At 43.3% G+C, this 12,484-nt stretch overlaps 1 protein-coding gene across 5 annotated transcripts in view; it reads right to left on the bottom strand.

Moving 5' to 3' along the window:
• Positions 1 to 12,484, bottom strand: part of PDE4C (phosphodiesterase 4C) — a 1,504,034-nt gene that overhangs the window by 319,116 nt on the left and 1,172,434 nt on the right. For all 5 annotated transcript variants that reach the window (XM_069649259.1, XM_069649258.1, XM_069649260.1 and 2 more), the window contains 2 exons: positions 7,755 to 7,791; positions 2,485 to 2,558 (listed from right to left, as the gene is read on the bottom strand). In XM_069649259.1, the coding sequence (XP_069505360.1) occupies positions 2,485 to 2,558; positions 7,755 to 7,791 (111 nt within the window). The remainder of the gene's footprint in view (positions 1 to 2,484; positions 2,559 to 7,754; positions 7,792 to 12,484) is intronic.

A 12,484-nucleotide genomic window follows, 5' to 3' on the forward strand; every position in this document is an offset into this window, starting at 1 on the left:
TATAGAAACGCTGTGGATTGTCTACATGGGTGCGAATTTTCCATTTATTTGTTGGTCGATCTAGTTTGTGGAATCTTTGGGTTATGGTTTTTATAGAATAACTAGTAGGTTATGTGTGGTCTTGGAAATGGGAAAAGGGCTTTTTTTTGGACAGTGGTTATGGAGGGAGGGTACATTATTAGCTTTGTCAGCTGTTGAGTTTTCCTTGAAATTTTTAACATCGTTTAAATTGTTTAATTGAACTCCTTAAAGGGGTTGCATTTTCCATAATGTTTGACTTTTTGCTTTTGAAATTATATATCCACTGTCCAATCTCTATTCATATCCACCCACTCAGTTTCAGGGTGGTTTGAAAGGACCTAGCACACTTCTTGACTTGCTTTTGGCAGATAATCCCAAGTATCACTTGTTTTCCGAGAAATCTTGTGCCGTCCAACACAATGCTACCAGTGCAAGACTTGTAAGCTTCTTCTTTGCCTTAGGGGTCTTAGTAAACGCAGATGAGACCATGCAACTCTCACCTCGTGTCCTGGGTGTCTCCTTGGGTAGGGAAATTCTGCCACCTGGGTCATTTATTTTGAGGCGGCAGAAAATATAACCCCTCTTCCAAGATTTGCCCTCCTCAGCTGGAGACTGCTGTAGACTCTTTTCAGATTTCCAAAGTTACTAGCTTCTTCTCATCTCTGGTGACTTTGCATATATCAGCAGGATATGGGGTTATCCCCCCAGCAGGAAACCTTCCTAATCCTTTTCCTCTGGCTCTTACAAGCCTCTGGGTCAAGGCTCTAGAAAGCTCTTTGCTCTATTGTCTCCGTAAAGTTTCAGATCTCTCACAGTGTGTCCCATTTTGCTTCAACACCTCATGCTTCTCGCTCTGCTACAACACCAACTATCTGAAATGTTTTCCTAACTCCCACACAGTCTGTGCCTTTTTAAGTTTGGGCTATAAGGTGGTGCCTTAGCACAACCTATAAGCCGAAACTAATGCATTGAAGTACAGCAAGGGAGAGATGGCCCATGAGGAGGGACACATTGATTGCAGGTGTTGTTCAGTTATTTTACTGTATGCTCCTTTGTATCTTTCTGCATATATTGTCTGTAATTGCTCTAATGTAAATTTGTAACTTTCGGCAACGCGGCCAGATACATTCGGGTTTGGTGTTATTTATAAATCAATAAAAAAACAAACAAACATTTACCCACCCATTGACTGGCCATAGCCATGCTAATCCCTATGGCCATGCCCTCCCAGTTTCTGCTCCTCCCTGCCCAAAACACACTCACCTGAGATTTCTTTGACCTCAGTTTCTCAAACCTTAAAATCATACTTGCACTCAAAGTGCTTGCCAGGGTTTTTTAAGGGAGTCTTATGATGGCTAATTGTTTAATTGGTGCTGTAAACACGTTAGTTGAATACTAAAAATGGTTTAACCAGTTATGCCTTTAAGCACTCGATTTACAAGCAATATGAGTGTCTTTTACTGAAATCCTGTCGAAAACAAGCATTAGCAAAGCCAACAGTTCCGGCTTGCGTATAGGTATTAGATAGGCCTTTGCCAGGCACTGCTATCATATGCCCAGGTACGTGCACCATTTTCAAGCTGCTACCATTAATGGGCCGATAGTACCATTACAGCAATGCCAGGCAAATATCTTTCCCATATCTACACAAAAGCCAAAACTAGGCATCGCCAATGCTGGTTTATATTGAGTTTTTGGTGTTCGTTGCTCCATTAAGAGTTCTAATTGGTGGGCCCATTTTCTTATCAGCCTGAGACCAGTGATTGCTGCTGGACAAGTGGATCCACTTCCTTCCCATTTGCATGTGCTTTGATCCCACGTGTATTTAGGTGTTTGTTCTCTCTTAATAATTCAGCGTGTCTCCTACTCCAGCCGCCATGACCTGAGGGCTCCAGCAGGGAGTCTGTCATCTTGGAGTCAGGGTCAAGCATCATGGAAGCTGGTTGGCTTCGTGCTTAGACATCTGGTGCCTCCAGTGTTTGCCCTCACTCACTATAATGAGGTTTACACTTTGTGCATACGTCTTGTCTGATTATCTGTCTTCATGGCTGCTTGTTCTGCTACAAGCTCTGGTTTGCGATCCGCTTTGGGGGTTATGCACTCGCGGGGACGGGGGTCCACTGAAGAGTCCTGCCTTGCGGCTCTGCCTCCAGACAAGCGTATTGAGCCCAAAGCCAGCCCACAATACAGAACACTTCCTTGGGAGAGGGCTGCAAGTTGTGAGATTGGATGTTTGAGGGGTAGCTGATGGAGCATTGATTGATCACCCACATATCGCCTTAAGTGGGTTACATCGCATAGCATGATGCTTTCCATGGCACCCAAGATTTCCACAGTCTCACTCCAAGGTCTCTCCAGATGTGACACCATCCCAGTGGCCATTTATTTAATATTCAGCCAATCACTAAAATATGCTATTGGGTACACCACTACCTTTTACTTGGCTTGCAGCATATCACTCACTTGTTGGTCACTCTGTCCTGCAGATGTGTCAGCATAGCAAAGTTGGTCCGTACAGTACGTAGGCTCGCAAGCACCTGAAATAAACCAAAAAGGAGGGATTAGCATGATTGATTCAGCTATGAGCAAGCAAACATCTCATAGTGATCGGACAAGCCATCTTCCATTTCCACAATCTACGTTTGATGCAGAAGCAAGTGTAACCCAGAACTGTCCTTTGGCTGCCAGCCTGTCCAACCAAAGGAGGACCCACCTGTTTGGCAAAATTCAGGTTCTGCAACAAGCCATCCTGCCTCTCCTTTCAGGTGACTTCTGCCAAAACAAGTGTAACCCTGGTCAGTCCTTTGGCTGCCAGCCTGTCCTTCCATAGGAGGACCCCGCCTGTTGAGAACATTGCTCCAACATGCCAGCCTTCTTCTGTTTTCAGCACACACCTGCCAAAACAAGTGTAACAGAGCTCTGCCCTTTGGCTGTCAGCCGGCCCAACCAGAGGAGGGCCCGCAGTTGAGAACATTGCTATAACATGACAGCCTTCCTCTGCTTTCAGCAGTCATCTGCGAAAGCAAGTGTAACCCAGGTCTGTCCTTTGGCTGCCAGCCTGCCCAACCAGACGAGGACTCTGCTGTTTGACACATTGCAGATTCTCAGGCATGGCAGCCTGCCCCTGCTTTAGCAGCCATCTGCCAAAATTCCCTTGAAGGCTACATTGGTAAAACACGAGAGGACAGTCACGAGTCAAGAGTAAAAGAGAAATGTAGGAAGAGAGCCACCAAACCGGAGCGAACAAGACAGCATATACTGAGAAAACACATATCTCACTCCAAATAATAAGACCGTGAAGCCAAGGGTCCTGCAAAATATATACAATTAATAAAAGGAATAAGGAGCATTGCTCTTGAGGGTCTGTTGCGATCATCTGTGCTGGTTCATGGTCCTTGCATTTCCTTCATGAATCCTACAGGGGCGAGCTGCTTGCCGTGGCCTTACATGCTGGCAATGCTGCTATCTTTACTGTAAGTGGGCAAAGCCTTTACGTGCACTGCCTTAGCCGCACTTTTTCTGCACTGTGCAACTCTGCAGCCATTCCACCCGCACTGTGTAGGGAAGGCTGCTGCTGTCTCTTTTCTGCTTAGTATAACAGTGTAACATATCCCTTAATTGATCCCTAGTAGAGGCAGCTGCAACCTTACTGACCTATAATAGCCAAGTTTAATGGCGGGTGCAAGATTACTTTACAGGCTGCCTGTTCATGTACAGATGTATGGACAAGAATCATCTCACTTTCGTAAATGGAGGATAGCACAGGGACAATGCACTGGTCTTGGACGCAAGATCGTTAGAGCAACAGAGGTTCGAATCCCCAATAGATGCTTAGAAACTGAACTCAGGTATGGTATTAGGTGTGTTATTAAAAAAAAAAAAACAATAAAAAATAATTTTCAGTAAAATGTACTCACTTTTTCAAAAATATAATTAAATTGCAGAGTTCTGAAATTGCTAGGAAACACATTCAAAATCTGCCAACATTTGACAATTCAAACAAGATTGCAAGTTACGCATATGTTTGAAGAAATTGCGAGATTGATGGTTTATTCTGATATAGTACATAAAAGTTATACAAAAATGCTAACATTTGATCAATCGCAACATTTTTTATGTAAAGTGCCAACATCATTTTTACCTTTAGAAAAAAGTTGAGAATGGCTGGTTAATTTTATCAAGAAATGCCATAACATTTTACAAATGAATAGCAACTTTTAAATTCACGAAATGTACTACATTTAATATCAGTTGACAGTGGCTGGTAACTAAATATGTACTTTCTTCCAAGCAGCCCTTGCTTTCTTTCAGTAATAAGATTGTTTTTCCGCATTAAACTAACAGTGACAATTGTATAAATATTATTAATATTGTATTGCATTCCGTAACTGGCTTTTATCATTTACTGTTTAATTCCCAGGATCAGTCAATTGTAGGATCTTATATTGGTGTTTTATCCTGGTGACATTTGTGGACTTTTTCATTTTGATTTTATGAACTTCATATATTTCTAAAATATTTGGGTACTACTATTGTCTGGAACATTTGTTGGTATGTTTGATGTTGAAGGATTGTTTCTTCAAATAAATGATCTGTTGAATTTGTATGTGATTATTATGCATTATGTTTTTTTCAGCTATTGCACATTCATTGTAATTCATTATTTAACATGATTTCATTATATTTGTACTATATCATTTTTCCAATTTTCATCCTGAGTCAAAATTCTCAAAGCTTCTCGTGAACAACCAATGTTAAGGCGGTCAAGCTGTTACATTTCAATATTGACATGGAGCATTGCATTGACATTCAGGAATCAAAGGAGACAAAGTATTTTGCCTAAAGAGTACATTTTGTATTTTTGGCAAGCGTCATTTGTGCTAGAGAAACTGACAGTGCCAGACAAGTATTCTATATTATGCAAAGTGCATTATACCATAGAGTACGTATGTTATATTTTCTACTCATATCTTTCATTTATTGGCAAATTTTCTAATACTCCATCATTGTAATTTTATATATTTTAGTTCATTTATTTAACCACAGACATGCTGGTCCGATAGCACAACGAGTATCACGCTCGCTTTGACATCTGTGCAGAGCTTGCTGACACATGGTCAAACTCAGCCTTTCATCCTTTTTATGTTGATAAATGAGCAGCACACACCGTGGGTAATAATAAGCAGCGCTCAGATGCCTGAGGGTTCGTAGCGCTATATAAATGCTAAATTATTATTATTATAAAGACACAATGTAATACACATATTTCACAAAATAGTTCATCCATAATGCATGCCTTTGGATTTTTCTGTTTGGATGTCATCACTGTTGTCTATTTGCTGAGTTATTACATTGAATTAATTGACACTGTTTAATCAACTATCACTTACAGAACGCATAACAACATGTTTCTGACTTTCAGGGTTTGCCAGGAGGGACCCAATAGTGTCACTGGGGAAATTCCCCCAAACTAGGGGTCATTTGTCAGCTAGTTTATTTTTGTGATGTGGCCCGGCATCAAAGACAGCAGTTAAGCAGTATTGCCGGGATCTGCGGGTAATATGTAATGTCATGAGCCTGCAAGCCCACCTATGGACCAGAGCAAAGCAAGGCGCAGTTGGGAGGGCATTGGGAACATAACATCCTGTACTGCCCAGTATCTCTGGGAAGTATAGCTGCTAGCACCTGGTTTCTGGGCCGGTGCTATGGCTTATGAGAAAAAGTTGGATGAACACATCCAGCTAAGTCCGGCGCTCTCCGTTGGAGCTCTTCTGGAGCTCCTTGTTCAGATTGTGTTTGTTTTAATGTTTAATAAGCTTAGAGTTCATCGCTCATGGATATCTAAAGTCGTATTTAGAGCCACTTTAGAAACATTTCAAGAGTATAATCCTGAATCTGAGGAGCATCAACAGCTGGGTGTTTTGCTAAATAAGAAGCAGACTTGTTTCATTTTGTGTACGTTTGTTTTAATGCCAATGCATTTCGGAGCGTATCTCCTTCTTCAGGGCGTTAACCATACCACTTATTGTAAATTCTTAATCATTTTCCTGTGGTGTCTAGCACCCTTCTTTAAAGAACAACTTCTTACGTACAGCACTCCAGCCGTCTGTATTCCGTAGTGTTGTTTAAAAGTCTGAATGAGCTTCTGTCTAAAGCTTCACTCGCGCTCTGCCTGTGTTGCATATACGCTTGTCCACGGGGAGCCGCGTTCCAAGCAAAAAATGTGAAAAATGGCTTCTAAGTGGTTGCTGAGGTAACCACGTATGTGGTGCTATGGCTGCCATCTAATTTGCATAGCGGTAGACAATCATCAGAAGTGGCCATGGAGAAAGTATGTGCTGGGCAGCCAGCAGGGACATGTTCACGGGCTGGCAATTGCAAGTGCCTCCCTGTGGGCACCGTCATGGGGAGAGGAAGAGGTGAGCAGGAGATGGAGACTGTCAGAGCGGTCCATGCTGGCAGATGGGGAAGGTGGAGCAGAATGCACCTAAAAAGAGAGTTCACAGTGAGTGGGGAGAAGTAGGAGGCACCAGGAGCTGTGAGCCAACAGGCTGGACTGGTGACTGTGGCCTATATCCAATGTCAGTATGGACAGTTATCAGTCCAAGTACAGCAAGTGCATTTCATTTGGTTAACGGGCTCATAACGCCTGGTAGGGCTTGAGGCCAAGGTCTGTAAAGCTAATATAACAGAGTCGCTCTTTCACGTGAAAGAAAAAACTGTGAAAATTGCATAAAGGGTGGATGCAAACCATGCCTTTTATAGGCCTGGATAACCGGCTGATTAGAATTTCTCTACTTCCTGGGGGTAAAGCCCACTCAGTTTTTGGTGTGAACATTAACATTGGCAGGCCTTTTAGTTAAATCTGCCTGGGCAGTGATGGGCAATTTTCTGCGGTACATAGGCAGTGCCTGTTGGCAGTGCAAAAATCCACCTTGGCATTCGTGGGGAATTGGTTGCAAGCAGGTTCCGCGCTTCCGGTATCCTTGAGCTGTGGCATTCTACATAACCTACAGGCTCTAAAAGCACTCGGGGTCTGCAGAGTGTCCAGTGTGAATGCCAAATGGCCATTCCAACAGTTACAATGTGAATCAATGCTGCTACCTTCCCCCAAATGGCACCCATCTTTTAGAAGGTTTAGAGGACACCAGACGGGACCCATCGGTCCTACCGGCAACATTTCTCAAATTAAAACGTTTTCTACACAAGTTACTATTTGTTACCCACCTTTTGCCCCTTTGCACCCTTACCCACTAGTAAAGACAGCGGAGGGAAAATCATGTTTTCACTATTTCTAGAAATAGCTAAAATCATTTAGATATATGTGCAAATTCAAGGTTGGGCTGCAACGTTTGCGTCCCCATCAAGTCCCAGGGATCCTGGGTTGTATTTGTTCATCCTCGCATTGGGGGTCGCTAGGGCGTGGCGACGTCACTGTTAAATCCTGTCACCTTAAATGAGTATCCTGTACCCACGTGTGTGCAGACGGCCAACGCCAGTTTGAGTGTTGGGCGCACACCCCAACACTTATATTTGTAAGGGTTTCCAGGCTGCGAAGCACTTGCTCTCAGAACCCAGCCACCCTTTGTCCAGTGATAACATCGCTGGAATAAATACCGCCATTTTCTCTTTGCCCACCACCCTGCACTTTCCCCAAAATATCCCGGAATTACAATTACGATATTGGCAAAGCTAAAGTATAAACCGTAGTAGTTATAGAGAAAAACACATACCTGTGCAAATGGCGTCACAATCATGTCTTCTCCGTGTCTGCATGGAAAAAAAAACAAGTCTCTTTAGCTGGCAAAAAAACGAACTGCATTTCGCATTTTCCTACATCTGCCTGTCTCCTGATGTTTATTGCTTCGGTATGTCTACATGAAAGAACCCTGTGCCTCCCACCCCCAAACTCTAATCAAATCCTGGAGATGTCTTTCCTCGTGGTCATTTCATGCTAATATTTGGCCGAGTCAGTCTCAAGGCACTGAGACAATTCCTTTGTCGGCTCTTGTTTCATCTGCCCTTGGCTCGCATTTAGAAACCATCCGCCTACCTACACGGATGCTACAGTACGGCGAGCTGATTAGACTGTAAACCAATCAGTATCTGTCTTTGGGACGGAGTCTGAGTTCCACATTTACAGACAACTGAGATTCAGAAGGTATGCTGGTGTTGGCCCAATGGATGCCCCTTGAGGTGGGCATACAGCTCAATATATCTGGGTTGTTGCTTGATTTATGAGGAAATGTGAGAGAGTTACCAAAAGTCACGGCATTCTGAAAGGCCAGTAGGTCTGGGGCGGAGTTAGTCAGCTGTCATCTGTATGTTGTCTTTTACTGATATTGTTTAGCTATAAAATACCACCCACATGTACGGGTCTAATTTCTGTCACTGTAAAATATTCTATTGCATCTTTGGGTCATGGTTGCATACAGAGCAAGAGCTTGTTGGAATCCCTTACCAACAGTAACGGGAGTCTGGATAAAGATGAATATGGTAAGATATGAAATACAGATGTGGAAGTGGTGACCTTGGGACTAAGGTGCATGTGATTTAGTCGTGACTTTTAAACCACGGTTTGAGATCACGTGGTTGTGCAGTGATCTCATAGTAAGCGATTGCCTCCTTGTCTGGATTCCTCGTCACAGTCCTTCCTCTATGTCAAGGACTGTGACGGGGAAGATCTGAACGTGGAGTGATGAATACTACTGGTAAGTCATCAAGTCAGTGGCAAATATTTCCATTTCCTAATGCTATATCTTCCTACTGTGACATCATAGAAAATAATTTTGAAAGTCACAATCAACTTCTCTGATGTCATAATAGGGGGCATATTTGCTGTGGGGAGATGGGAGAGTAACCTTGGGGTTCCATTACAAGCTTGGCAGTATTTCCTGTAGAAAAAGTGTCAACGTTTATTGTTTCAACCACTCCCAATCGCGGCAAATCCACCTGATGAGGAGTAGCCGAATAGCAGTGGTGATTCACATTCCTTGGAGTCCATAGAACTCCATTAGGGATTTGGAGTATTTACCGCCAGGGTAAGTACAGCTGTGGCAAATCTTCCATTATAAGTCAGTGAAGTGGAGGAAAAACCTCCAGCAAGTACTGGATCTATTCTTCCCCCAAGCTCAATATTTGGCAGTGTGGGAAATTGGTCCAAACTGCCGTAATCAAATTACAGCAACTTTTTCCTGCATCCCCAGATGAGACCAATGGTATTTTTGATGTTTTTGATGTTTTATATAGTCCCTTATGCCTCCACTCTACACCCCCTGCAATGCACACCTATAAGGGAAAGTGCAAGGCCGGGTTAAAGGGGACCAGGTGACCATACATAACATGAAGCTGTAGATTGCTAGCTTTCAACTATATGGTGCATTTCACCTCAATGATGTGACCGACGTCAAAGAGAACTCGAGCTTCGCCATAGTTTTTTTTATAGCAGATGTCACTCGGAACTCCTCAGTGCAATAGCAGTTGATAGCTACCATCTATAATTCTAGATATAGTTATCTCCTTTTAAAGAGAATGGGCCTCATTCCGAGTACGGCGCTAACCAATGGCGCTATTAACGCCTTGGTTGACGCCGTACCCGGACCGGCAGCGCCTTGGTGGATGGCGGAATCACCGCCCCATTCCAAGGTTGGCGGGGCGGTGATTCCCCATTCACCAAGGCTCTTCCCCATTCCCAAATGAGCCCCTATAGGGCTCAATGGGAATGGGGAAGATGCAAATAACGGTGACCGTTCATTACGGTCACCGTTATTGGCTTGCAGGCCCCTTTGCGCCCTCGACTTTAACACCTGCTCAAAGCAGGCGTTAAGGGCGAGGGCACAGAGGGAACTCGGAGTATGGCGGTAAGGGAATACCGCCACCGGTCTCGTTACCGGTGGCCGCTATCCCTTACCGCCATACTCGGAATGAGGCCCAATGTCTTTACTCACTATAGCAAGGCAATGTTGAATGCATTTATGCTGCTGACATATGTACCTGCCACGGATGGGATCCTTTCTAGATCAGGTACTTAAACATCATCAAAAGCATGGCAACAGCTCCTTAGGTAATGCTTTCTGAATGATGTAGTTAATATGGATCCTGTCTATACTGGAATTTGATCTTATTATAGGTGTCTTTTTAATTTTTTTGATTCGTTTTTTGTTTTATATATTGGTTAATTATTCTTGTATCCATCATTTAAATGTGACATAAAGGGGATGGTCGAGAACAGACATGTGTGGATGAAGCCTTGAGAAGTGAAAATATGACCTCTGTGGCGAAGCAGCACTAGCCAAAGTGTAGCGTCTATACTCTCTAGTCACGATATGAAGCAGAATGGAGAAGGAGACACAAAGGGTAAGCTTTCCTGACAGACTGGTGTCTAAGATAGTCCAAGAGGCCCGAGTCACATTCACTCACATGCCCAATATAGGAATGACCCCGTCACAGATCTATAGGCTTCTTGGAGGTGCAATGCCACTAGGACGTGTCTAATGTATTTGAAATCTACAAGCAATTGGTGGAAATTGAGGTTGGAACAAATCATGAGGTTGGAACAAATCACATTTTAAGAAAGGACCCTGTTAAACGATCGATATAAAATACAAAAGAGAACATCAGTAAATCACTCTGAGTTGTTTCATTTGATTGTCTCAGGGGGCCTCAGGGGTTGGGTGAGGTGGGGTTCTTTACAAGCCTTTGAGACAACAAGGAGTTTGAGAACACAGAATGTGTGAGCTATCAGAGTGCTAGGGTAGTTACCAGCCTGAAGACGAATAGGAATGATTACCCCTGCTTTAGGGAAACATATAATGGGATCCAATTATGGGATGGGGTTCTCACAGTGCCCCTTGCTAGAGAAGGGGGTGCAAGACCGCAATATATTCCATGGCTCCAGATGGATAAGGATAACTTAAAATGCAAGCTCCCTAGTTTGACTTCAGGGGCTGGGAAATGGATATATAAATTAGAAAAAATGACAGGGGGAAACACGCTTGCCTTAGGAGACATAAAATGTCTACTAGCAGCTATTCTTTGTGAGAGAGCTGATGATATTTGGAGAGGAGCGTGTTATTTGGGAGTGACAGCACAAGATACAACACACAATGAAGTGCCATTTAATAGTTGCACGGCAGATGTTTGGAGGGCTCTCAGGGTACAGTATCCTGATACATCAGACATGGGTGCAATTATGGCGCGTAAAATGAAAGAAGATGAGGACCCTATTGCTTATATTCAGAATATTCAAGAGAGATGGCAGCTTGAAACGAGTGAACCATGGGAAAAAACTGTGGCGCTATTCTATCATATTTTGTGTCAGGAATTGACAGAACAGGTACAGAGACAAATGAAAAAACGAGTAGGGATGTGGACTGAGATACAATTAACTGTTGTGCATCATTGTCGGTTATTACAAGAGAAGAACAAAAAGAAAGATGAGAACAGGAATAGCGAGGAAGCTAAGTTAGTCCTGAAAAAATGGTCAAAATTTGCTATAGAAGGGGCAGTATTGACAAGGGGAGAACGATTAGGAATGCAGGAAATAATGGGCACGCCACAGGTGAATAATGTGCGCCCAGTGGAAAAAATGGTTATGGTTTTTGGCCGTGAGCAAGGGGTTCCAGAGGATTTAGAGGAAGAGGTGGATTTCAGAACACCCAAGGTTGATTTCAAAATGCCCAGGGTGAAAGTCAGAATACTCAGGGAGGATATAATGGTGGGTCTGCCATAGGGCCACCCCAAGTATGCTGGTATTGTGGATGACATGGCATATTGCGCATGTATGTAAAAGCAGAGGAAACATGCAACAAAATGGACAACCTTTAAGAAGAGGGACAGCTTAACCACTGCCATACAGCACACAAACACGAGAGGACTCTGCCCAGGATCACACATCCTATCAGACACAGGCGCTGCAAGCACAGCAGGCTACACAACAGGGGACGGTACAAATGCACCCACTGCAAGGGCAATCGCAACAGGCACCTATGCAAATATAACAGAATGTGAATATAGGGCAAATATTAACAGCTAGGATAGAGGGTGTCACTGTAGTAGGAGGGAACCCTTTCACGGGGAAGGGAAATATTTTTACCCTCAATAGGACAGATCACAGGGTGACTTGATGTGTCCAGTACTATCAGCAACACCAGACCAACAAGAGGAACCAAGGGTCGATGTGACGATAAGAGGCAAATCCTTTTCTTTTCTTGTAGACATTGGGGCAACACGCTCTTGTATGGAGGAGGGAAAATATCCAATGTCAGGTATTGCCATGAATGCTCAAGGGTTCTCTGAAGCTACAAATTTAGTTCATTTTACTGATAAATTACCTGTTTCTGTAGGGGAATGTGACATGTCTGTCCCCTTGTTATATTCTCGACAAACAGTTTAACATTCTAGGTAGAGATTTAATGACGGAACTTAACATGACAATTTAATTCACTGATCAAGGAATAGTGTG

Source organism: Ambystoma mexicanum, chromosome 1p (assembly GCF_040938575.1).
Source record: "Ambystoma mexicanum isolate Mex_15411 chromosome 1p, UKY_AmexF1_1, whole genome shotgun sequence".
In the NCBI taxonomy this organism is placed as follows: Eukaryota; Metazoa; Chordata; class Amphibia; order Caudata; family Ambystomatidae; genus Ambystoma; species Ambystoma mexicanum.